The sequence below is a fragment of the Papilio xuthus genome, unplaced genomic scaffold, assembly GCF_000836235.2.
Source record: "Papilio xuthus unplaced genomic scaffold, Pxut_1.1 DF827679.1, whole genome shotgun sequence".
NCBI classification, from domain to species: Eukaryota; Metazoa; Arthropoda; class Insecta; order Lepidoptera; family Papilionidae; genus Papilio; species Papilio xuthus.
This window is the reverse complement of record NW_013530970.1, coordinates 5962741-5990494: the sequence shown is the minus strand read 5'-3', so window position 1 is coordinate 5990494 and position 27754 is coordinate 5962741. Positions and strand designations below refer to the sequence as shown.

Genomic DNA, 27754 nt, shown 5'->3' with positions numbered 1-27754 from the left:
AAAAGGGTCCAAAGAGAAAACATCGGGAAAGCCTCTTTAAATTGGCAAGTCGGAAATGTTAGATTACAGTGAAAAGTTAGATGTCAAGAGTCCCGTGAGGTTCGGTTAACGAAGATGAATGAAATACGTCGGAAAGATAAAGATGGAATTGATGTACAGGGCCGGCGTTAGGGCTGGCCGCAGTTGGGCACAGGGGGCTGGATTGCAAGTGACGCCACAGGTCTGTAAATTACACAATCTTATGTAACTATTAAGCCTACTCCCCCCCCCCCAGGCATGATAAAAATGGGGATAGTCGTAGAAATCTCGCCCAAGTTACTGGTAGCGCTGAAAAATTAATAAAAGATCTAACACGAGCTTCCTTTCTACTGGATTACTGGTATGTTTCTAAATGTATGTTATTCATTAGATGTAATATAAACTACATAGTTCATTGTTTCCGCTAATAAAGTATTTAGGCTGTCGGGAATCAATTTATAATTTCAATGTAATCCCGTCAGGATTTGGTAACTCTGTGGGCCGCGGGATGGCGCTGGCGTGCGGGAATCAAATGCACGTCAATTTAAACTACACTATAATATGGATTACAATAAATTATAGAGAATGCGGTCGATTTCCACAGAGGAAGGTTTTACTGAATTCACAACATATGAAATATGCATTTATTAGCTAACGTGTACTATGTTTTGACTAAATCACCAATTAACATTTGATTGAATCGTGGTTTAAGGATCAATTTATTTAGAAAATAAAACATTTTCATTTAATCATTATTTTTAAAAATAAATTAACTTGAGCGTATCCTACGAAAATAATTAGTCGATGAGATGATTTAGGTAAATAATTTAATGAAGATTTCGAACCCAGGACTTTTTTATTCTGTATTTTATGCCTTTAACATATTTCGTCTACTAACACGAAGGTCAGGTCAATTACGTTGAATAAAAAAGTCAGTAATTATTTACGTTTATTTCGTGTCTATATTCTAAGATTACATCGATGTAAAGACAATATGTTATTGCATTATGTTTGCCATCTTATATTATAATAGTAGTTCGGATAATCGCTGCCAACTTGTTTGCGCCCGAGCATAACCTCGCTACAAGACGAACAATCATATTTATATCTGTCTCACTCCCGTATAAACAAAGTTTTCTCACCTCTCTCTCGCACAATTATCTTAAACTTGAACTTTGTATAATTGTTATATCTTTTCTTTATTCTCAAAGATTCGCGCGCACGAGACGCCGCGACGCGCGTTTACATCTGCTTATTTATTTACGTGGAGTTTTTTTTTTTTTAAATTAATTATTTAACTAAATAATTATAACAAATCCAGCATTGTACAAAATGGTAAGAAATTAAACGTGTTTTATTTGATTGTGCAGTGTTTGTGTTAAACAGAAGTTTCCAGTTTTCTTGTGTACTTGTGTAAGATTAATTATAGTTAATAAAAAAAGGTAAAGCTGTAGGCGACCGGTTTTTGTTAGTACGAGGATATTCTTATTTTTGACATTTAAATTACATCGGATTGCAGAAGGTGACCAATTTTTTGGACGCTTCAACGCAATTTTAATAATGAACAATACGTTACAAAATATCAGTTTTCCTTAGCGCACTTCCGCTTAACTTTACCAAGGTTTTTGCTTCGAGATTCATTATTATAACTCTGTATATCTGTCGATCTGTTTATCGCACAATTATATAGAAACCACCTACATAGTTATCCATAAGAATTTATTTAAATTAATGACTTCTTAGTAACACAATGTAGGAAGTTCTACATTTTTAGTCTCCATGTATATATATAGAACGAAGCCTGCAAGAACACATAGGCTACTAAATAATATTTTTTTATATCTACTCGGACGATGTCGCGGGCGACAGCTAGATTTCAATATTAAAACGTCACTAGAGATTACGATTATTAACAACGCTCGATACCTCTTGATACTTACATATTGTAACAAGAGGAATTCTTTTCTCGTTCGCAAATTACAATAAATGTACGTAAAAACCAATATTATTAATTTTTCTATATAAAAACGTGTTTATATTCCAAACATTTATATAAATTACGTGACTATATCTGAGGTTTTTGAACACATTTAGACATTTCACTCGGCTGCTGATTGTGTTTTGTTTCAATTTTTGTATCTCACAGCGATTCTCCACTGTCGTAAAACCTGTAATGTGACAATATATCCATCCCTCTCATTCTGTTTGAGAAAGACAAAGATAGCAATCGTATTCACCATAACACGATAGTAAAAACATGTATTGCTTAGTTAAAACTATTTATAGAGTAACTCTATATACTAGATTCCCTCAGGAACCTTGAGTCGAACCGGTTCAGCTTTAAGGAATTTAATAGTTACTCTACCTGAAGGGTTGCCATGTCCAAAACTCTGAATAAGCTGCTTAAATATGAAGTATTGCCAGATATAATAATCAACACATCTTCAATTATCAGTTACTAGCTATCGCCCGTGACTGTCCGCACGGAACTAAATACTTGATTAGTAGGCTATGTCTTCTTCCAGATTATGTGCCAAATTTCATCGATACCTATTGATCCGTTCTGCAGATATCTAAACAAACATCCATCTATACATCAAAACATTTGCATTTATAATATTAGTAAGACGAACTTCATGTAACCTAAAACGAATATAAAATCTAAGTTGTTATTCTAATTAAAATTATTTCTAATATAATCATTGTTTTAATTGTATTATTTGTTTACATACAAGACTAAACTTTAAATATTTAAAACGATAAATTCATAATTAAACGTGACTCGTAGTTATTTGATTATAGTCCAGGAAGCAACGGCAAAGATTAATAGCTCAATCTATTATATGAATCTAGTAATTTTCCTACTATTTAACGTCAATTTACAAAACGTTTATTCAAACTTCACGCTTTACTGAATAAACGTACACACAATCACAATTTTATAATAATATTTTAATAAGGCACATAACATTTTGGTAAAATAAAACATAAATGCATTCCCTATGTATATTAAAGGATTACTTTAATTCTGATCTAGTGTTAGGTTACTCTTTAAATCAATTATAAAAACATTTACATGTGTTACCAGCTGTGCCCGCGACTTCGTCCTAGTGAAATGCTGTCTTTTTCGCATTAAAAATTTGCCTATTTCCCCTCTCAGGCTCTTGATTATTTGTTTACCAAACATTTCAGTAGAATCAGCAGTTTTTGCGTGAAAGGACAGACAGACAGAGTTACTTTCGCAATTATAATATTATTAGTAAGGATGCCGAAGGAAAATATTGCTTCAAAACGAGAACATTATTTTTAAAGGTATCCTACAGCTGGGAATCCCATAAAGGCGACACACTAAGAAAAAAAACCTTTAACGTATAAACGAGTTATTACAAAATTTTCCAAACGCAAAGCGCGCAAGCGATTGATAAATGTATAAATTCATACAAAAATACATGTTAACAGATTAACTTATAATTAATAAAACTTGCACAAAAAAACAAACTTTTTTATACTATGACATGGGTAAAGAACAAACGGTTATCTGGTTTTAAAAAAATAGCGAAATGACAACTGACCATAGACATTTGATGTTGTGATGCCTATTATTCATCGACAGAGGAAATAACGTACAGAAATATTTCCCCTTCCTATGCATACTTATACTGTAAATTACCGTTTTAATATCAAGTTTTTGTGAGCGAGTTTATTGTAAATTTACTCTACATAACTACTCTATGAGTCCGTTGCTTTCTTAATGCTACGATAACCCTCGCTGTTATAGAAAAACCAATGTGTCAAGATTACTGTTATAAATCACTTTGTTTACAATGATAATATTACTACGCTCTTAATGTACACTTATGTGACTAATTATTCTGTTTAATTTTAGTTATAACAGTACCTAAATTAAAGCTATACGATATTATTTGTGTATTTGAAGAGTAACCTCTTTCCTTCTCTTGCAAAAAACAAAGACGACAATTCGTTTATGTTTAAATATCCCCAGTGGGTACCCACGGTAAATAAGAACTGGGAAGGCTAAGGCTTAAAAATTAATTGACATAAATGTTTACATTCTCTTAGACTTTGTCAAAGTAGAACTCTCGCTTGTCCTTATTCATATTCTATGTCAACATACTTCAGTAATTGTCGTTTAAATGAACAAATTAATCTTCTTACAATTCAAAGTCGGTTTAGAAATGCCATTATTCTTGTTTACTATTATATTTCCTTGCAATTGATTTTCTATCGAGGTTTTCCTTCTCAAAGCACGTGGCTAATCGTAGCCATGTACATAGTAGTACATAGTAATTAGTTAACTAACGACAAATTAGTTACACATTGGGAGGGATGGGGTGTCAGGGTGGCAGGGTGCTAACAGCGCGCCATTACCCGCAAATTGCCTAATACAAGTTTCACACAAGGGACACAACAGTAAGGCAGTACGATATCGCAGCACGAACATTTAAAACATACGCCTTTGTAACGTTATCCATAAAATATGTCGAAATATGTTAAAATATGATATTTATTGGTGTTCTTTACGCCCGGTACGCTGTACAAGTTTTTTTGATAACGTTACGAATAATTTTTCGCTAAATTTCTTGCTAGGACCTCAGTGTTATGTGACCACATAATTCGACTGTAGTAAAACCTCTGTTAATAAATATTGTGGTCGTTTTTTTGTGAAAATTGTAAGATAAAGTGAAGAGATCATGTAATATATGCGTAACTAATGTTTGTCAAGTTGGATTAATAAGTTAAAAGTCGCTTTTTAGTGTAATATTTACTTTATATATGGTTTAATATTTTGATTGGAATGCGATACACTTTTCAACCCTCGTGTGAAACTAGAATAATCACTGAAGAACAAACTGTCCAACTAGAATCACATTTATGTCACCGCTAATGCGAATACAAACCTTACTAATGTTACAAACGATGTCACTGTAACTTTCTTAATACGTGTCACTAACTAGTAGCAGAAGCTAATCGTGGGTTTACGTGGTTTCACGCTAATGGTAGGTGGTCAAAAATTGCAGTAATGACGTTATGTTTATACAGAGACTAGCGGACCCGACAGACGTTGTCCTGTCTACACGTCTTTAATTCGAATATTATTTAAAATTTGACACTGCGATGGTAGCGGCGTCTGTCGGATCCAATGTAAAACATTCCAAAATCAACAACTACTAATAAATTAAAAATTAATTAAAAAAACATTGTCCAGCGGACAAAATTGTGAATATAAACCATTCCCAGATCCCCTTGAACACACACAAAAAATTTCATCAAAATCGGTCCAGTCGTTTGAGAGAAGTTCACTGACATACACACACACACAGAAGAATTATATATATAAAGATTATGTTCTAAAGAAGCAACGGTGAATCTGTAATGACAATGAGAATTAACGAAGCTTGTTTAAATCAAAATAGCGCCTGTATGTTACAATTTGCAATCATATTTTCTTTCTCTAAGAGCATACTCAAAGAGCATTCTTTCAAGGATCTCATAACCAAAAATCAAAAACAACGTAAAATTTTAAATCATATAAATGTTAAGAATAACTTATTTAATCTTTAGTTATTAAAGAATAACATAGGCAATAATATGTACAAAAAATATATAAGTAAAGTATATGTAGTGTACAAAACAATGACATTATATCAGGAAATACTGTTTTTATATCTTTATAAAATATTTAATTCTTGCTACAATTGTGAGTAATTAAATCCCAATTAGGTCCGACATTACATTCCCGACAACGTTCGCACTTCGTACACGTGCTTATTTTACTTATCAATATTTAGTACAACTTACTTATCCACTTTTATTTCATTTTTGTACGATAATTATATTTCATAATAAAACTGTTTGACGTTTTTCCCGTTGAATTCTTAAAACACTTTTTTTTAGTAGTTAACTATATGTATAAGGCTTTGACTTTGATTTTTTTAAAGCCTTTGAATCGAGATGTTTACATATTAAGCTTAACGCGTATTGTTCCAAGCCTAGCCCACCCGATACCGCTCGCCTCGCGATCGTCACGGCTTCCACTAGACGTCGCTTCAATGTCGCCAATTGAGCGAAAATAAAGATATAAGCCGTCAACTTGCAGATGTCGCGTTCACCGGTGCAAGCAAGAAAGACATGGTGGATAGCTAAGAAATTTATATCTTTATCTCGCTCAACCAGCGATGTCGAGGCGACGCCGAGGGTATGCCGTGACGATTTAATATGAGGCAGTGCGCGGTGGGCAAGGAATCAATGCGCGTTAACCTTTAATCAATCGTCTGCTAAACTAGCCGCGACCTTTACAATGAATTAATTCACAAAACGAGTGATAAAACGTCATTTGAAGACACAACCGGTCTAGCTTTTTGATTAAAAACCATTATAATATTACGTATACAAAGAACAAAGGTTAATTAATTTTATAACCGGCATGCGCAATTTTGAAAAGTTCCTGCTGTTCTTACGATTTCAAGACTTTGAGTTTTTCTTTGTTTTTTTAGTTAAATATGACTTGTATTTTTAATAGATTGGAGCGGTATCATGTCTAGTCGTAGTATTGGCGGCGTCGTGCAGCGCGCAGAGTACGTCGAGCTCGGGCAGCGCGCCTAGATCACCCTGCCCCAACGTGTTCCAGTACGAGCCCTCGGGCACAGAGCCGGGCAGGTGGTACGGTGTCGTCAACCTCTCCACTGACAATACACTACATTCCCTCTGGCTTAATGTCGTCCTTGATTCCAAGGCTGATATACTCGGAGTAAGTACAACGAAACTTCTTAGACTTCCATATATTAAAGGTAAAGTTTTGCCAGATATTGGTGAAAAACATACAAGTATGCTGCAATCTTTAACCAAGTTCAAGTAATACAAAGTCTATAGCTAACGGTAGAAGAATAAAGGCAAAAATGAACCAGTCTCTAACAAGAATCCTGCCTGATCTTTATCTTAAACTCTTGTGAGATGTTACACAGTTCAATGTTAGATTAACTCATTTTTTCCCTTTTAGAACTGGGTTGGAGATGTGTCAACTACGGACAATATCGACTTTAAGATAGAGAACACAAAGATGAAGATTCACCCGGGACCGGCGGTTGCCGTCCGCTTCTTTGTACAATACAACCCCTTGAAGACTCCCATCCCGCGTCTTCAAACCATACGGCTAAACGGCCGTGAGATATGCAACGCTAACACGCCAGTCCCAGCAGACAGTATACTGGACTCCACCTCCTCGGGACAGTCCAGACCGGAGTCCGGACGACCTGTATCGACCAGACCGGTAGAAAGGCCGGTTGAAAGACCTGTCGCGAGTAGGCCGGTCTCGTCGAGACCAGCCGATAGTAGACCCTCCATCAGGCCGGAGGATACACCAGTCACCAGACCAGTCCACGGTTCCCCATCCAGCTCTGGTCCAGTGTACGTACCAACAGCGAATCCACCGATAGACCAGATCAATGTCAACCCATTTGTTATGTGAGTCCAGTTCGATCACCTTGGTCTTCTTCATTTCTTCTTATCTTCTTGAAATAGTTACACGTTAATTTATCTTTATATACTTATTTCCAGATAAATTTATTGCATATTCTTATTAAAATTTCGTCTAACAGAGCTTTGCATGATTGCATTGTCTTCTATTTTCTTAAACTCATATTAAATACAGTAGTGTATGAATGTAGATGATATCTTTCTGTCTCGCTTCCTCGTAGTTTATTATCAGTTTCATGTAGTTGTATGGTATGTCACGGCGTGCAGCGGGGAAGGGGGCAAGGGGCAGTCCGGCTCCAGGCCGAACTCTGTCTACGGCCATACCACCTCCTCATATACTACCACCACAACTGAAAATCCGGATTTTGAAGACTTTGATACCGTAAAGTAAGTTTATAACATTCATCGCATTAATTAACTCCCTTTCTTAGTTTCTTTTACTCTTTCTTACACATTATTCTCATTATATGCATGTCTATGTTATCGTATAATCGTGAATTACTAGAAATACATGGATTGATGGGGATCACAATTTAATAACACAAAAAGCGATAAATCTGTAAAAACTATTGAAATATATTACGTGATTTGTTAATAAATCCGTTCGATATAGTACAATGGAAAGAAAAAGTGGAAGCTCTAAGTAGGTGGCGCTAGCATCAACAGTGATCTGTCATCTGTCAAATTTTGATACGACGTTCGGTTTTTCGTTTTTTCGAATTTCGTCGGTATTTAGATTCGGTTTGTAATATGTATTCGCAGGAAGCCAGACCCGAGTGAATACTTTGGCGGTGGTCTGCACACTATTGTAGTGCCCAGCAACACTAACGATGACTTCAATGACAATAACAACAACAACAACAACTATAGCCCAAAGGTAACTTTATTACTTTTCAACATGTGTCCAACGGTGTTTCCATTGTTGGAACACCTGTTGGCCGTACACTGACGGGAGCCTTCGTTTGGTCTTTGACAATTACGTCATATTTTGTATGAAATTTTAGTGAACTTTACGTCCGATGGGGGCGCTGCACACATTATAATACTTTTGTTGATGACGATATGATGGCGTTTGTCACGAATATTAAATAAATTAAAAATCTAACAAAAATGAAACCTTAAAATATAGAAAACTAGCAATTGGCCACGACTTCGTCAGCAAGGAGTTAAAAAATCAAGATAGTATAGCTTCTCAGTGAAAGAATTTTTCAAATTGGTTCAGTAATTTCAGAGAAGATTCTATGCAAACGAACAATCAAACTTTCTAACTTAATAATATTAGTATATATAACATATGACATTAACAATATGGACTTCATTTTCCTTTGAAACATTTTAATAAACAATGTATAAGATTAAAAAAAAACCACGTAAATAATCAATTCAAAACCGGGCCCTGGTAAAGCCCCGTCGTCTACACACAATGTTATGCTTATGTATGTTTTTATTTATTGAATCCGGTTTGCATTCCGAGAATTTGCTACGTCATTGCGAGACATTCTTTATGTGAATGTGGTTTTCTTTTTTAATTAAAACTCTATCTGGGTTTTATTAAGAAAAAAATATTCATTAATAATCCTACGTACGTCATCAGTCGGTATAGTGGCAATCGCAATGACATTGAATACGTTTAATAAGTATGTGTAAGGGAGAAGACAATGAGGTCAGATATCTTGGATGTTACTATGCCTTACCGTTAGTTTCTGAGACCAAGATTTCTGTATTATCGTCATCCCTATCATTATCTTTGGTAAAAACAGAGATAACAATATGGTTTTAACAGGGATTTTAGTCTCAGAAACCGAAGATTAGTCCATTACTTTTGAATTTTTTTGTAGGCGTCTTTCATTTGTTTTCAATTTCAAAATTAACACAAACATTTGTTATTACGCATTGGGCGTCACTTCTTTATTTACTTTATATACATAATAAACATTTTTTTAATAACCTTAGCGATGTACGTGTTAAAACAGAGTTTTTTCATGTAACAAATTTACTTTCTTCCAGAGTCGTTGCGGTAAAGTAACCTTGAACAAACCAAATCCTCTGGTGGTGAACGGCAAGCCGACCCTAGAGGGACAATGGCCCTGGCAGATTGCCCTCTATCAAACACAGGTAAGAATTAAATGTTAGTGTTTACTTTACAAATATCAGAACCCCTAAAAGCTTGTAAATGGTTACAAAATGTTATCGTGAATTTCCAACGAAATACCTTTACAAAAACATATTGTTATACAAAGATAATGTTTTTGTCCAAGTGTTTCAACAGTAGGCAAATAAAACACGCCTTATTTTACCATGATCTCACAGACAAACATCTGATGTCGTTTTGTGGGACGACACGTTTAGAATAAGATTTTTTTTGTAATAATAAGAAATAAATAAATAACAAAATATTCAAACATTAAAGACCACTAAAGGTCAACACTCTGCCTTCCAAACAAGCCTCAAATGTGCAATAATCCTACATCAAATCGTTTATGTCACCGCGATTTTTCCGTATGATATGGAACTCGCCAAGTGGCACTGAACGTGTTAACATTTAACCAGACAGTGGACAGCAAGTACATCTGCGGAGGCACGCTGGTGACCCATTTGCATGTGATCACGGCGGCACATTGCGTGACACGCAAGAGCTCCAGCCGCGTCGTCAACAAGAACACGCTTACCGTCTACCTTGGCAAGCATAACCTGAGGACCTCCGTGCGAGGCGTGCAGATACGACTGGTAACTACATTTGTATAGATTTAGGTGGTAAACGACCATGAATCTATGATTTCACTAAAATTGGTAACGTTTAAAGTCTGGAAATACATTACCTACTTTCAATGTCCGTTGCTAAATCCACTGCCTCCCTCACTCTTCCCATCCTCGTTTCTTATAAGAAAACAACGGGAAGAGGACGACACTCATCAGACGAAACGCGGTATTAATCCACCTTCTCTTCTGTGTTCTTTGTGGTCGTTGTATTTTACCGTTCGAGTCCATTCGTGCAGCGTAAGACTGTTATATTGTCTGTACTCCAGGTAGACGAGATAACAGTTCACCCTGAATACAACGCATCATCGTTCAGCCACGACCTGGCCATCCTGCGACTGATCGAACCCGTGCAGTACACCGACTACGTGAGGCCCGCCTGCCTCTGGGCCGACGACCAGACCGATCTCAACAGTGTCATCGGCAAAAAAGGCTCTGTGAGTATAAACTTTTATATTAAATCAACCAGAAACACTTAGTTTACTAATATTCACCAATTGATTAATAAAAAAACTAATACTTTTTACATCAAACATTTATTAAAACCAAATCATCCGGTTCAAAGGACCAATACAGAGTAAATACAGTTGGCATCACTGGTGAAACATTCCGACCATTTGTAAAAATATTGGCGGCAAATTGTTAGCAATCAATTAGAAGCTTAATTAATTGGGTGAGTGGATATTGCGGACGCTGTAAGTTTATTTTGCGGTCGACTGGAGAGGGCGCGCTGTTTACTTACGGAATTACACAAAAATTTCAACTTTTCCGTACGGACTTAAACACAAAAGGTTACTTAGTCCAATATAGAGAAGACAAATTCTACACAGAATTCAAACTCATCGACAGTTTTGTTTCTTGTTATTAAAGTATCGCCTCGTTGTGTTGTGTTTTTTCTCTTGACTTACGGATAAGATTTTACGTTTCTTTCTTATTTCTTCTAAATTAGGTTCCTTTCTATATTTATAACAATTTAAGTAATATAAGAGTGACTTTAACAGCTAACATTGTCTGTGGTTCAAGGTTGTCGGATGGGGCTTCGATGCGACGGGCGTGGCGACAGAAGAGCTGACGCTAGTGGAGATGCCGGTGGTGGACCAGGAGACCTGCATCAGGTCCTTTAGCGACTTCTTCGCGAGGTTCACTTCGAAGTACACATTCTGTGCTGGCTATAGAGACGGTGGGTAACCAATTCATATTTCCATACAAACTGTTGAATCCAGGCGCTCACTTAAGATTTATTGCCGCGTAATAAGTCAGCACCTGCTCTTCGATTATTTTACAATCTAACCATATTCTAGTTTTGGGACTTTTATAAGACTTTTTCGATCAATTACAAATACTTCGTTAATTCCAGGGGCCCTTGATAAGCGTACCGGATACAGGAAAAGTAGGTTTTATTCATTTAAGCTAAACCTTAAAACCTAACAATGTTATGTTTTCTAATTTGTCAAACCACGATATTATTACGTGGAAGCTTCCCTATGAAAAACTACATAATAGATAAAGCAGTTTATTTAACCGTAATATCACTAACAGTTAAGCTTTTTATTAAATTAAATAAATATATAATTTGATATGATATTAATAATCGTATTAGCAATGAATTCATTTATTCTATAAGTATAAATATAGCTTTGATTAATTTATTGATAGTTACGTAAAATAACGTCACATCGTAACAAAAATCAACAGCATGCAACTGTACAATTTAATGTTGGCTTAGTTCATCATCATCAACAGCTTTTATCTGCCCGCTGTGCGAACTTATTTGCAGTATCAAAAATCCAAATAACCGATACAATGGGGTCATAAAACCAATTCTTCATTTAATAAGCCTTTAAAATAATGCCAAACTTCATCATAATTTCTATTACGTAAAATAAAATATGTAGTTGTCAGAGGTACAGAAATAAAACACTTATTTGGGTTAAATTATATTACTTCCCAGGTACTTCAGTTTGCAACGGTGACAGCGGTGGTGGCATGGTCTTCCAGATGAACGATTCCTGGCACCTGAGGGGTCTGGTGTCACTCTCTGTTGCGCGACAGAACGAGTACAGATGTGACCCCACGCATTACGTCGTCTTTACTGACCTCGCCAAGTTCCTACCTTGGATACGTCAGCATATTAATAATTATTAATATTTTAATTATAATGTTGCCATGAATAAAAAGTATCTGTCAAGTGAAACTTTATGTCAACATAACGCCGTTTAAAAATATTGTTGCCATAAACATTTTTTAATTCATATGTCAAGAAACGTCATTACGTCAATGACGTACTGTCACTTTGACGTTATTATTTTGAATCTGCATTTGTATGCTCTCTATTCGATCAATTTAATTTAAAAAAGATTTAATTAAAAGTTGATATAATCAAAACTATTATATACTCGCTATATACAAATTTATATTATTTTTATAATTTTATTCGTGCAGGATATTTTTTTGGTCTGATCTCTGTTTCGTTTATATAAAAGTAATTTTTGTTTCTCAATATCAATGTACTTAAACTATTTAAAAGATTTTAATGTAAATAAATAAACTAGTGCGTTTTTAACGGTTATAAATTCAAAGGGTATGAAATTGTTAAGCATTTTACATAGACTATTATGTATTTACTCCAATGCTAGGATCTAGAAAAGATTTCTGATCTAGATTTAATTGGCTAGAGCTAGTAAAAGACGAAAACGGAAAATTTTAAAAACTACGTAAAAACAACAATTTATCAACAATGTTGAATCAAAAGATTCATTGTAAAATTGTTTTTATAGTGATTTTTAAATAATTCAACGAATAAAACGTTTTTCTAAAAAACCTGTTTATCATTTAAAAATGATTAAATTCGTTTTTTTCTTGTTCTAATAAATATCACAATAGAAAAAAAACAAACGATAGAGGAAATGAAAAACATAAAATTGCGTTCTTCTATGTAATTAACTTAAAATTACAAAAAAAAAAAACAATTTGCGAGTGTGTCCATAACTTTGTACATATATGTAGAAATAACTCGCAACAAATAAAATTAACTAAAACTCTTCATACACACAAAATATACAAACAAATGAAAAAGAAACTCATGTATATTAATTATGGCGGGAAACAGGACTTTATTTTACAAATAATAAGATTTATATCCGATAAAATAGTAAAATAAAGTTGCAAAAAAGAACGCATCAATAGCAATAAACTAATTCAAATATTTACAACTTAAAAAATAATACAATAATTGACTTCATACAACTTCATACAACTTCATACACGTCCCATACATTCCATACATATCAATACATTTATAACTCCAACCAATGATATAGTCGCACAATAACTCAGACAGAAGTCGTTTCCTGGATTCAATACTGTTAGTTTATATTTTATAAAAACTAGAATAAGAAATAGCATTTTATTCTTTGTATAAAAATTTTATCTCAAGATTCCTAAAACTTAAATAAAAGCTAGATAATTTTCTTTCATCTTCCGAATAAATTGAGTCAATCAAATTCATTCGATGCAAAAATAATTAAAAAAAAACAATTTTAACTAAATCAGAAAACACATTAAGAAAAAACCTAAACGATATTCAAATCAATCAATCCACATCTCAATAAAAAAACTTCATACAATAAAATCATACAACTCATAAAAGACGCAGATTTCCATACATCGTACACATTACAACATAGGTACTGAAAATAATTCATAGCCTATCCAAAATATAAAGCAACTTTACCCCAACACTGTACAACAAACATCACCAGTACGGCGCAGTACCATTTCTACATCTTTGACCTTTAAACCTATCTTCAGGGAAATTCGGTGCCCAGGGAAGATTCCTCACTTGCCTCGGAGTTCTGGGGGTGTTTTTATTCGGTGGATAATTTGGGTATACCCTGGTATTAGCACAGGCACCCGGTCTGCAACCATTTCTGGGTGTGTTGGGGTGACTTCCACCCAATGGTGGGTTCTGGAACGTCTCCCACGGTTCAGGTACCATACAATTGCCGCAGCTCCAGGAGAAGTCACCTGGATAATCAAAATACTCAGCTGAAATCTTACAGTGTAAGTTTACCTTAAAATATATGATGATACAAAAGAACGTGGAATTTACGTATGAATGAATGAAAAGAAAAAATAAGCTAACATCATAATTTACGTAGATTTTGACTATGTTAGTTATAATATTAACATAAAAACGTGTACAATCCTGAAAAAAAAAATGACTGACAATGTGCAAAATAAAAACAAACAATATTTAACGTATGACAACTCTATGATATATGAAAAAACATTCTAATTACATGAAGATATAAATAATAAAACAAACCTATTCACCATTTGATTGCATGAAAATAAAATCAATAAAGTAAACGACAACACACGAAATAAAATCAATATTATAATATTAATATTTAATAGACTACAGATTGGCCAACATTTGGAAGAATACATTTCGTTCATTCGATTCAACGCGTACAAATACAATTAAATAGAATTTCATATTGAATAACAAACGTCTATAAAGGTCACCGCTCATTAGACAGACGCGCGAGTTAATCGACGCGTTATCAACGCGTGGATGCATAAACCACGGCGAGACATCGTCATAATTGTGTAATGAACGATAACTTTAAAGCATAAAAACATTAATAAAAAAATTAAAACATTTCTTGCTTTTTAAAGGTCCTTACATACTGTTGCATAGATCTGACGTTCAAATGTATTTGAATAACAGGTTTTTAATAAAAATGAGATATAGACAAAGTAAAAATACAAATTTATGATAAATTTTCTGTTAAGTAATACATATCTTAATGCATACATTTTTACAAGCTTAAAATTAATGAGAAAATATACTATTAAAAATATTAAAAATCCTTCAGAACGTAAAATAGTTTTAAACTAAATTAACGTTTATCTAATCTTTATTTTGCAAGAGACAATTTAAAACATGTATATATTTACAGTTTTGTTCAAGATAAAATTATCATTTATTATTTTCATAGTTAACTTTAACCAATAAGTGAAAATAAATTTTGAGTTTAATATATTAAAGTTCACTTATTTCTAAAAAGAATAAATCGAACAATCCATTTCAGCTGCCCCTAAATACTAAAAAATAAAGTATAATCGCCTTATTTTTAGTACATAACTTGAAGACATACTTTGCACTATCTTAGACGACACATGAGCTGTGACCTTTAACAAATATTTAAGCTATGAAAATAGAGATAAAATTAATATATTTTCATACCTCTTAATACGCCATATCGGTTATAGCGACCAAAAGTGTAGAGACTGGTTTAACAACTTATAACCAAAATAATCGTCATATATTTTTTTTTCAACTAAATATTGCATGTAATTTTTCCTTTGACTGTTGCAATATTTATCATCAGCACCTTATCATTAGCAACGTATTTCAACTCAGAAATAACGATTAAAGCTTCACTTAAGAATACGTGCCTCTGAGAGCTGTTAACATATTAGGCACAATCTGTACATACAGTCTACAACTAGCATTCTAGGCCTACATTTCAAAGGGAAAATCCACTTCATTCACAAACAAATAGACATCAATATTATTCAGCAGATTTTCCCACTGAACAATATCTAAATATTTGAATTATATTTATATATAAGTCAATTTATTATAAACTTTTTAACTAACCTAGGAAGGGGGAGAGACGTTGGTATGGGTGTTAAGACGTGTCAATTTTAATATGAACCTTAAATTAATAAAACTGTAAATAAAGATTTGAATCAATGTCATATTTACATAAAAAAATCCATTAAACTTAAAGTCAAACACATTTTTTTTTAATATAAATGAAGAAAATATCAAACTAATATGTTAAATATAAATATATCATCCAAACACCCATCCAACGTACATACAACAGATGTAGGACCACATACATATAACAGGAACAACACTCGTAGACTCGGAAACATCGCAACAACGACCACTTACCATCACCACGCATATTGTCAATATAACGACATAACACGTAGCGGACACCATCACGTTATATTACCATAAATTACTATCAAACTGGAATCTATGGTAGCGTTTTAAAGTTCAAAAAACACTTCGGAATATGACTCGCTAAGGCTTCGATTTGTAAACATGGCGCCCGTGTCACTGCGGCAATTCCAAAGGTAGGTCTTATGACCACAAAGTTATAATTAAGTTACTTTTGAAATTTCCATAACATTAAGGATATTAAAAATAGAGTGTTATTAGTATCAAATTATGTTTTAACATGTGCTAAAAGTTAAAAAATGTTGTTTTAAATATTCACGTCAAAATGTCCGCTACATGTCAATCTCTTTCAATACGAAACTAACGTCAAAAGTACAATAAATTAAATTATTACTAAACATTTTAATATCAATTTAACTTTTGCAAAGTTTATAATTTTCTGACTACGACTATGACAGAATAGAATATGACTCTGTGACTTATTCAAATTAATTAATAATTTATAAACAATAAATTTATAATTATTCAAACTTTCGTGAGACATTATAATAAACTTATAAAAAAACGGCTTAACACTCACGTATATTTGTCCAAAACTTGAACAGCAACACCACCGACGCTTTGATATCAACATCTTTGACGACACCCCCTGCCCTCTAAAAACGCGCCCTTAGAGCGTAGGCGCGCAGTGAGCTAGTGGTCGCGTCCGCGAAATAATACCAGTACCCCTCACCCTGATGAAGGACCTCCGACGGGCTCGAAACTAGTCGGTGCTGCCACCGGAAGAATATACGTCAGTGTTTAGCCGTGTTTATATAAGTTTAATAAATTTATAATCTATCTATATATCTATAAAATTTATTACAAGTCGAGAATATTTAAAATATATGTAATAAATAAATATTTTTTATACAATCAGACAATGAAATTCTTTACAGACATTTTTATTCTAATGAGCATATAGTCACAAACATTATGGCCAACGTCGTCTACTCTTTGACAACAAAAATAATGGCGGGAAAAGTGACATTTATAATTGTCTATTCAACAACAACAAACATAATTGTAATCGATAATAAAAATTTAAAATCATGTCATTGGTATTGTAGGAAAGACTACAAATGACGTATTTCTTTCATATTTTCAGTATATTTTTTTAAATAGATTAAAAAGAAACTTTCATTACATCCGTTAATTTTCCAAACTGGCAACCCTATATAGATAAAATATTAACTATAACAATTACTTATTTATATATTAAAATATATTAAAAAGCAAGGACAGTAACAATGGACAAGGTGTCTAATGGCAAAGAAAATATGAAAACACTTTTGGTGTTGAAGGAGTATGTTTAGTTCAAATGTTGCCAGATAAAAGTCAATAGAAACTACTAATTATAAATGAAGATACTTAATACTAAATAAATCTTTCATCTACTCTATTTAATTCAAATTGTATCAGTTAAATATATTACAAAGTTAATTGACATACACATTTAGTCATTGGTAGAAAATAAAAACTAGTCCTGTCCACCGATTTACCGAAAATTGTTTTCAAAATTAGTAACATACAGTGTAAACTCCATATAACGACGCTCGATGTAACGTCGAACTCGTTATAACGTCGAAAGTGCTTGACTTTGATTTTTCTCAATTCTAATAAATTTATTCCTTTTATATAACGTCGCGGAAACTCTATTTAACGTCGAGTTGTCGAAATTTCCAAGAATTGCAGCTTAGTTGTTTTATTATAGGACATATGTTTTCTAGGACCGACGTACCGGGGTTTATGAGAAATATTGCGACGATCACTACTCTTATTGGCATATTGTCACAAGCGCAGTTCACACCTTACACACCTTTAAACTATTGACATGGCGAGCTTTGTTGTACGCACTCAATAGAACGAGAGAAAATATGAGTGACATCAAATCAGTATACAATAGAAAAAACATATTTTACGTCACTCGATATAACGTCCACTCCATATAACGGTCTCTTCAGCGACTTTACATAGAGTTTACACTGTTTTTTTAACGCTAACTCAAAATTCGCTGTTAAAATTTTCGAAAATCGTTAAACACGACTAATTTAAATGATTTAACCTAGAAACATACTATAACCGAGTATTACTACATCTATAGATCCAAATGCGCTGCAAATTATTACTATTAACATTAGACAATAATAATAACGTCTGTTAGTTGCCTTTCTTCGTACACTTGACGCTTTAAGTTTTAAAGTTCACAGAGATCCAAAAAACCTCAGAACCAGTTAATAGATAAACAAGCGCGTCGAGCACAAATAGAGCTATAGTTAACAACTAAATATCAGCAATCGCTACAAATTCCAATAGTTTGTATAAGCTAAATTATAAAGTCACTGCAAGAAGCTTGGCTAAAGGCGCGCGGGATACTACACCGACTAAAAACACATATTCATCACTAAAACAAAATCATTTCAACCCTAGTTAGATTTTGACATGTTACTTTTAATTTCTGTAAAGGAACACTAAAAAAATTACCTGTACCCGTTTGTTTTTTCAACTAAAAAGTATAAATTTATAAGCAAACCGTAGTAACAAAATCCCGCAACACCAAAAGCGCCTATCCCTTATAACTATCACTGTAAGTCCCCGCCTCATATCTTGGTATCAGAGAGGCGAAACTTCTTGCAGTAGAGCCCTTTTCAAAAGGGGCGGTGATGGTAGGCGGGCTGCGCGAGCTCGCGCCGGTAAGCACGCGGGTGCGGCGCGGCGTACGCGGCGTACTCGCGCGTGTGCAGCATGTCCAGCTGGTCCAGGCTGTGGTGACGCTGCGGCACGCTCACCGGCATCCCTGCAGCGTGCATGGCGCCGTGTGCAGCGTGCAGCGTGCAGCGTGCACATACATCCGTAGCGTAAATATAACAAATGGGCGGGGACTAAACGATTAAGGGGCGGAGCATATTCCTTCAAGTAATTTTGTACCCGCAGTTAGCCATTTTGCGTAAATACGCGCTTTTCAATCACGAGCTATCATAAAGTATGTTATAATAACCGGGCGGTTTCTTGAATAAATCAATAGAAAACGCTAAATACGCTTATGGCGATAGAGAAATCAGTAGGATCCTGGGTATAAAAATAATATAATATCGGTAGAAATAATCAAATTTTTAACAGTACAAAAATAGTGATAACGTAAGTGCTTTATCGAAAGTGATCGCTTTCAAATTGAAACCGAAACTACGTAAATATTTACTGGGATTGATGGCGTCGTATACGCCATTTTATAATTTATCGAGAATGAAGTTATTTAGTGGAATTTTAAAGTGTAAAAAGTGAAATGTGAGAAAAAGGAAAATCTCAGGATTTTTACCAATTAGTAAATAGCGATTTTACAAAAAAAATGGTGCTCGATGTGACATGTTCAGGAGACATACAATGGTGACAGGATTGTGTGACATATCTCATCATATGACATTTTTGTATAGGGCACAGGACCTCTAGGACATAGCATTTTGTGCTAATCTATAGGACTAAAGTGATAAATTAAATAATATGAGTTACCATCTGTCCAAACAAGCGTTAAAACATATGTCCTTTTTTATACTCTTAAAAAAAACAAAGATATGTTTTAAGACAATATCGGCAGTGGAATTCACAAATAAGGTACAGGAAGCATTATCATGAGGTATGCGTAGATAAATGTGTGCAAACCTTGTACGGAGCTGTATGGCTGACTAAGTCCCAATAATTTCTTTGACAGAGGCCTGTGCCCTGCAATTTATGTCACCTAATATTATCACAAATACTGTCAGTTAAATTTAATCCAAAAGAACAGATCGTCTGCATAAGAAACGATCGAACTTAAAACATATCCTCATAATCAGGTCGTCACCTTTCAAATCCGATATTACCAAACCTGGGTGTTTCCTGTTGGACTGTTCGGTTTACCGACTATATTACCGACGACGATTTATAGTACTTTGAAACTTTGTAGGATTACAAAAAAAATATTTCAACAGAAACATTTGATAAAATACAAAATTTTTGTAACATATAATTTTATATATAAATTAAAAGTATGTATTGAGAATAGGTAGATATATATGTGTGGCTGACCTCTATTGTGCTGGAACCCAGCCGCCCAGCCCGCGTAGAAAGCCGCCTTCTGCTTGCCGTGCTCCTCCGCCACCTGACAATGTCACACCTCTATCACACTACCTATAGCCCGACAAATTACCGCGCGGATTAAAAAAAATCTTACTAATATTATAAATGCGAGTTTAGATGGATGGATGGATGTTTGAAGGTATCTCCAGAACGGCTCAACGGATTTTGTCACACATGTCGGAACATAGTCTGGAAGAACACATATGCTACATTTCACCTATTTATAATTCCAACGGACGGAGTTGCCGGCGATAGCTAGTCTATATATAAAAAGGGAAAATATTCTCTTTCTGCGCGTGTCCTTGGCTATTTCGGCGTATTCAAATAGCGATTTGCTCGTTTGCCAGCTTATGATATAAAAATACGATATAATGAGGGTATTACCTTAACACTGAGAGGTTCTGTGCCACCTTCAGGTATGACGTTGTTGAGTGCCGCTATCGCCTCCTGCGCCTCCTCCCGCTTGTCGAACCTACGAGTCATTCATGCATTTCATACATACATTACTCTGAATTACTTAATCCATCACAATGTATGACTATCATCGCCATTCGTTCAGCAACCTTAACTAAACTTATCAGGCGTAGACTCGCGGAATCCAAACCGTTTTATCACTGACCATTATAAATGGACTGGCTATAAGACATAGTATTTTGTGCTAATTTGGTTTTTACTATATTGGCGGTGTTGGTAGCGTTTTGTAGCGGTTATGTGGATTGTCACGTAACATCAACAGGCGCATTTAAATCTGAACGAAACAAAAGCTATCATTTCCAAGCATTTACCTGTACATCTATATAGTTGGTACTCACAATGACATTCAATCCATTCATTCGTTCAACCTCAAATGATCTGTACTAACCTTACGAAAGCTACACCTCGCGGCGTGCCACTATTCTTATCGCGCAGGATATGTTTCTGCACGATGCGGCCATATTTGCCGAAGATCGTCTCCAACTGTTCATCAGTGACGGCGCGGGGAAGGTTGCTCACGTATAGATTGGTGTCTTTTATGTCTTCGCCGGAGGGACGCGCGTACGACACCTGACCCACCATACGACACAAACATAACCAACATACTACCAATGTTTGCCAATGCCTTTCCCTCAGTCTCCGTAATTATACTGGGCCATAAAATAAAAAAACTGCCAATGCCAATTGGCCCAACGAGGAACATCTGTTACACTTGTATTAATCATGTCGTCTCTCTCCTTCTTTTAAAATAAATAGAGACAACATTATATTCTACTGTACTAGAAGGATTTATTATGTACAAACTCCTAAAGTACTGGACCGATTTAAAAAAAAAATCTTTCACAAGTCAAAAGCTCCATTATCTCCGAGTGACTTAGGCTATATATTACCTTTAATCTTTTATTCCTGAGTCGGTATCCGTTGAATGTGTCAATAGCGCGCGCCGCGTCCTCCTCCCGCGTAAAGTTCACAAAGCCGAACCCGTAGCTGTAACCAGTCTGAAAACATGTTATGCTACATTATTCTTAACACCTACAATGCCACGCTTCCTGCGAGATAACATTAAGAGATCGTCATCATCATCAGCTCACTACACGTCCCCATCGAGGGGCTCGGAGCCTATTCTAAGTTAAGGGTGATTAGGCCATAGTCAACCACGCTGGCCAAGTACGGGTTGGTTGACTTCACACATATCTTTTGAATTTCTTCTCAGATATGTGCAGCATCAAGATGTTTTCCTTCACCGTAAGAACGTCGGATAAATGTACATATGTAAATCGGAAATCGAAAAACACATTGGTACATGGCGGGATTCGAACCCAGGACCTGCAGATTGCAAGTCAAGTGCTTGACCACTGAGCAACCGATGCTCCTAAAGAGATCGTATCGGTAGTTAAAATGTTAAATCATGATTAACATATATAAAGCGATTCTACATTAATTCAACGTTAAAACATCTATTAATTTGAAAATGTCCCCAAAAGTGAATGGCTGATTAAAATGTTATCAATGTGCTACAACGTCCAGAAATAACAATTCATTTGCAGCCTTATCTACCTACTGACATGTCGGCATTTAACACAAATGGTAATATTATATTCTAATTACATAAATAAAACTCAAGATATACTATGATACTATTATCTACCAAGGCGGTCGTAACGCAGAGCTACTATTTTCAAGGTATGCGAGTAAAAATAATAGCAATACTACAGTATCCTACTGCTCTACTTAACTATTCTGCCTTCGTGTGAAATATCAAAAACGTTAGTCGTTAAAGACAACAGCGTACATTCTTAAGAGCCGTCAACGCATTCTGTAACCAAAATCATACGTGTATCCTCACCTTAAAGTCCTTCATAACACGACAACTCTCAATAGGTCCGATTGTCATGAACATTGCATACAGGTCCTTCTCTGTCATTGTTTGCGGCAAGTAGTTGACGATGAGGTTGGTCCTACAGTCGGCCGCGGCCGCCACGCCGCCGCCCTCCGACATACTGCCCCAGCACCGCACCCCCGGACCCACACCACGACCTCGATATTGCTGCTGGATTTGCTGTAATACAACAGACAAACTAATTGTAACAAGAACGGCTAAGGTCTTTATTGGTCATCATCAAGTCACTATACGCCCCCACTAACTCGGAGCCTACCCTTAGTTAGGGTCGGATAGGCCACATAGGCTAGGCCACTTCACACATATCTTTGAACTTGTTGCAGGTTGTATCACGATGATTTCCTTCACCGTAAGAAGGTCGGATAAATGTACATAGCGGGATTAGAACACAGAACCTGCAGATTACAAGCCACCCCCCTTAGCCACCAACGCTCATTAATTGGTTATCCCATCAATCTCCTCTAAGACTTCATTAAGTCATTTAATGGTGTCAGAAACAGTCCCTTAGGGCAGATTTATCATGTTAACCTTTTTAATGTTTAACATTGTACTCAAAGACCTTATTTCAAACAAAGGGTTATTCCATGAGCTGTAGTAACAAAGCATAAAACTTCCCTGTTTAACTTTCCAACAAAACGATTGACATGTATAATATATATTTCGCTGCATTTTTTAAACTTGCATACCGGCTCGGCTACAAGCACGGCAAGTTAACATTTCAATTACTGGCCAGTACTCAGTATGACCCACATCGCAGTCGACCCATTTCATACTTATATATTTTGCGCACCAGAACATCTAATAAATACATACGCTATCTATCCTAATCAAGATAAGCCGATTTGACTTGAAAAATTTCTTATTCTAAACCGATTAAACCACAAGAATATCTTACACGTTTCTAAAGTCAACTTAAAAAAAAGTTATTATTGCGACTAAAAGATTGTGGCGCTCAAAAGGTTAAAAGGTTTTTATTATTGGTAAAATTATAATCTGGTGACAACGACCATCGCATCATCACCGACAAAATGTGTATTAAAGCACAGCGCCCTCTATCGGGCGTAGATACACCAAAAATACACTAATTTTGACAAAATTGACGATGACCATGATTGTCACAAATATTCGTGATAGCCACACTGGTCAAATTGTTTACCAGCACACTAGCGCCCTCTCAAACTTCACGGCCTCTCGATCTACTCGAGGCACTCTATGCCGGCCTCGGATGAAGCACTGCACGAATGTTCTTTGCCAGCTTCTAATTAGTAGCTTGTCGGTAGGCTTTTGGAACATCTCATGTTTATACTATGAACTAACGAAAGCTATGTCGATTAAACTTACTACTAAAGAACTAGGCTAAACAAAAAATACGTTCTTAGCTTTAGCTTAGTTCTTAGCTTCGTTCGCAATGATTATTATAAATGCGAATGTTTAAATGGATGTTTGTTCAGATCAGAACGGCTGCAATTTTGTTGAAATTTAGCTTAGATGTAAAACATACTTTGGAAGAACATATTGGCTTGCCAACAAACCGTCGCGGACGGAATCGCGGTCGACAGCTAGTATTAAATAAAAGATGAATCTATCGAAATGCCGGTGACATAAATTTCACAGATAATGCTTGTGAGTTATTAGTGAATAAAAAATATGTCACGAAGTACAGTCGCGCACAATCTGCACTCGACCCGTCTGAGATCGGTACACACTTACTGACGCGAATGTACTTGCATTTATTTATTTTTTAATTCAAAAAGTCGATATATTGTTTTGAAAATAATTTAATCGTTAATTTATCTCTGAACATCGAGGAATTCTAAATCATATAAGATAAAGTAGTCCATAACAAAACTGGCACGCGAACATTTTTATCACGAACGTGTGCCAAATTAATACAAAAGATTCGCTTTTTAAGGTAAAAATATGAAAGCTAGCCAACATTAAGATTTTAACAACCCAACTATTATAAAACAACTATACATCATGTTCAATGTTTCGATAATTTCAATTTCTTTCATGACGACTAAATAAATACAGTACGTAAATTAATTATTGTGAAGGCACAGGTTGACGAAACTAATATTGTTTTAAAACATATAAGAAATCCAAAAAACACATCATATTATGCGTTATTGTACTTGTAACCTATTTACTTTCTATATGAAACTTATAAACATGCCAACATTACCCGGAAACGAATTTCGATCGCGAAAAATATCGCCCGTTCGGTTTCAGGCATTCGGCCAAAAAAAGTTGAGCGAAATGACCTTGACCTGCGACATACGCTAATATTCTATCTCATTTGTCACATTATCACATAAATGAGGACAAGAAGAAACTATTTTAATTTATGCAACAACAACTAAAGCACTAAAAACTAAAGCACTAAAAACTAAAGCACTAAAGACAGAGAGGAAGAATACGAACCGACTAACATCTCACTCGTCAAAATCTGTCATTTAGGCGATCATAATACATGCAAACCTAAATAAAAAACATACTTTTTCAGACCTCCAGAGTAAGCTAAAATATTTATTTTTAAAATATGTTTACAATCCGTGGGCGTAAATCCACAGCACGAAAGCGCAAAGTATAAACATAGCAAAGAATCACTTAAGCAACGACACGCCCACAAAGATCTTGAGCCATCGGGAGTTGGCAGAGTTCCAACACAAATGGAACTCGCCACTTTACTCACCACCGACTCACCCGCCTTCATTAATAATGTATCAAGAGTGCGTCGTTAGCTTTGCTTTTAATATAATCACGTTTTCCCGCGCTTTTTTGCGCGCCATCTGTCATCAATGTCAAGGGTGGCCATTTCTTTATTATTCTTTTAATTATGTTACATACCTTATAGTTATAAAACCCCATACTATATTTTTATATAACTGTTAAACAAGGAATAATTGCGGATTTTAAACTTAAATACCATTGGTTCCCAATCCACTTTTACAACTGAAATCTTTTGCCATCATCCAAGAATCTCCCAGGTCGACTAAACAACTACAAATTTTATTTTTATGAATTTTTCTATACATAGACACATGGTACTTATTTAAATGCCTTACTTTTAAGATCTACTATCACAATCTATATAAATTACTGGCTATTGCCTGCTCCTCCATCCTTACAGTATTAAATTTAATAATAATTAGTAGCCTGTGTTCTTCCACACTATGTTCTATGTTTTTCTATGCCAAATTTCAGCAAGATCCATGGAGCTATTCTGGATATATCTTCAGACAAACATTCATCCATCCATACAAACATTAGCATTTATAATATTAGTAAGATATATTAAGCAACTACACAATTTTGAAAATTGTTATAAAAATTATAACACTTACATGTATTCTAAATGTCCAAGCACCAACAATACTAAACTAAAGTGTTACTTGAAAAGAAAAAATATTTCAAAGCAACAGAACAAAGTTAATAAAATTATTGAAAAAAATTGCATGAACACATTGAAACAAACAACAAAAAGTGAGCTCTTCTTTATCTACAACCAACTAGATTAATTCAAAATCTAGTTGGCTTATATTCTTAAATTAAATTCATATACTATTTTATTACTCTAAGTTCTAACTTCTAATATGGCAACACTTGTTTGCATTGGCAAATGGCAACTCTAAAAATAAAGAGCATAAATAACAGACTATATAACTCTCTAAAGATGTACTTAACTCACTGAACAAAACCCAACAAAAAACAATTTCTGTACGGCCCTCAATCCCATACAAAAAGAACTAGACCTATTCAACTAGATCATTAACACATTCAATGTAATTATGCTATTCTAGTCCTAGTTTAAACTAAAAATCAAAATAACAGTGAAGATGTTAGGAATAAAATATTAGATATTAAAAGGCAGGTATACACTTACATTTTCTAATGGATTGTACCCCCTGTCCCAGCCACTGACAGGAGTGCCAAACAGGTGTCCTGGATATCTCTCACACATTTATGAGATTTATTTACACTGTTTATATAATTATAACACCTAGACCGCTACTTTATATTGAGCAATCGTTTTATAACTTCATTATGTTACTTAAACAAATTATTTACACTTTATCACCTTACCTGAAAGGAAATAGAAATTATTATATTTGATACTTGTTTTAACATCTTATACAATTAACGAATAAGCTCAAAAAGTAGATAACTAGTAAGAAAAATACAAATAAGAAGCTCTTTTTGAAAGAAGGATTTATTTCTCAATTAAGGAAACTGTAGCAATAAATATAATCGTTTAAAAAATTATAATGAAATACAAATATTGCAATTAATTAAGAGAAAGAGAATATAAAATTTTCCGAATTTTATAAAGAATAAAAATGTTTGTGTGCTGTAATAAGAAAAACAAACATAAAATAAAAAAAAATGATTTTTATTACATTACTGCACGATACGTCAACGTTGTTATAAAATAAAATACTATGAATAAATGTATATTAAGAGAAGTTCAAAACATTTTTTGTTAATTCACTCCAAGGTACCAAATGGGAATCCTTAGGAAATCATATTAGAAATAAAGTAAACCCCTCATTATTTTCTAAATGAATGTTATATATTTTATGCTATGTCTTTTTGTTTTTATAAGGATTTCTAAGTGCTAAACCATACTGAATTTATAAAATTAATAAAAATAATGCCAGAAATATTTACGTGGAACTTTGACAGTATTTTAAGGGAAAAGAGTATGTGCCAAATATTAGTGATTTGATTTTATAGTAAAACTGGTAAATACTTACAACGTTGTTGTATAAAATCGTAGAGACTTATCTCTAAATACTATTCTACAATAATTTTAAAGAATCTAACAGAATAGAACATTAAATGACAACCGCTGACTTGATACAGTAGTTTTGTACCAAAGAGTAGGGCTGATAAAAATAAAAAAATGGTTTAGGACTGTTTGGACAGACACAGATAAGAAATAATATCAAAAACAAACACAAGATGTCAAT

At 34.5% G+C, this 27754-nt stretch overlaps 2 protein-coding genes across 7 annotated transcripts; one reads left to right on the top strand and one right to left on the bottom strand.

Annotated features, from left to right (window-relative positions):
* The first annotated feature begins 1236 nt into the window (after nucleotides 1–1236).
* LOC106117875 (serine protease gd-like) lies at nucleotides 1237–13089 on the top strand. Of its 5 annotated transcripts, none has more exons than XM_013312365.1 (11): nucleotides 1237–1353; nucleotides 6560–6787; nucleotides 7037–7443; nucleotides 7780–7899; nucleotides 8275–8389; nucleotides 9520–9627; nucleotides 10063–10239; nucleotides 10539–10706; nucleotides 11293–11449; nucleotides 11627–11659; nucleotides 12221–13089. In XM_013312365.1, the coding sequence occupies exons 1-11, from the start codon at nucleotides 1351–1353 to the stop codon at nucleotides 12412–12414; spliced, it is 1710 nt and encodes a 569-aa protein (XP_013167819.1). In that variant the 5' UTR covers nucleotides 1237–1350; the 3' UTR covers nucleotides 12415–13089. The 5 variants fall into 5 exon arrangements, with proteins under 5 accessions (XP_013167819.1, XP_013167820.1, XP_013167816.1 ...); XM_013312362.1 differs by having other exon boundaries at nucleotides 1238–1353; nucleotides 7037–7500; XM_013312366.1 differs by lacking the exon at nucleotides 7780–7899 and having other exon boundaries at nucleotides 7037–7500.
* Nucleotides 13090–13462: 373 nt separating this feature from the next.
* Sxl (sex-lethal) lies at nucleotides 13463–27644 on the bottom strand. Of its 2 annotated transcripts, XM_013312423.1 has the most exons (8): nucleotides 27539–27644; nucleotides 26668–26867; nucleotides 22728–22940; nucleotides 21772–21879; nucleotides 21270–21451; nucleotides 20792–20879; nucleotides 20357–20429; nucleotides 13463–14295 (listed from the first exon to the last, which is right to left on the bottom strand). In XM_013312423.1, the coding sequence occupies exons 2-8, from the start codon at nucleotides 26743–26745 to the stop codon at nucleotides 14024–14026; spliced, it is 1014 nt and encodes a 337-aa protein (XP_013167877.1). In that variant the 5' UTR covers nucleotides 26746–26867; nucleotides 27539–27644; the 3' UTR covers nucleotides 13463–14023. The 2 variants fall into 2 exon arrangements, with proteins under 2 accessions (XP_013167877.1, XP_013167878.1); XM_013312424.1 differs by lacking the exons at nucleotides 26668–26867; nucleotides 27539–27644 and adding an exon at nucleotides 26129–26249.
* Nucleotides 27645–27754: the final 110 nt, after the last annotated feature.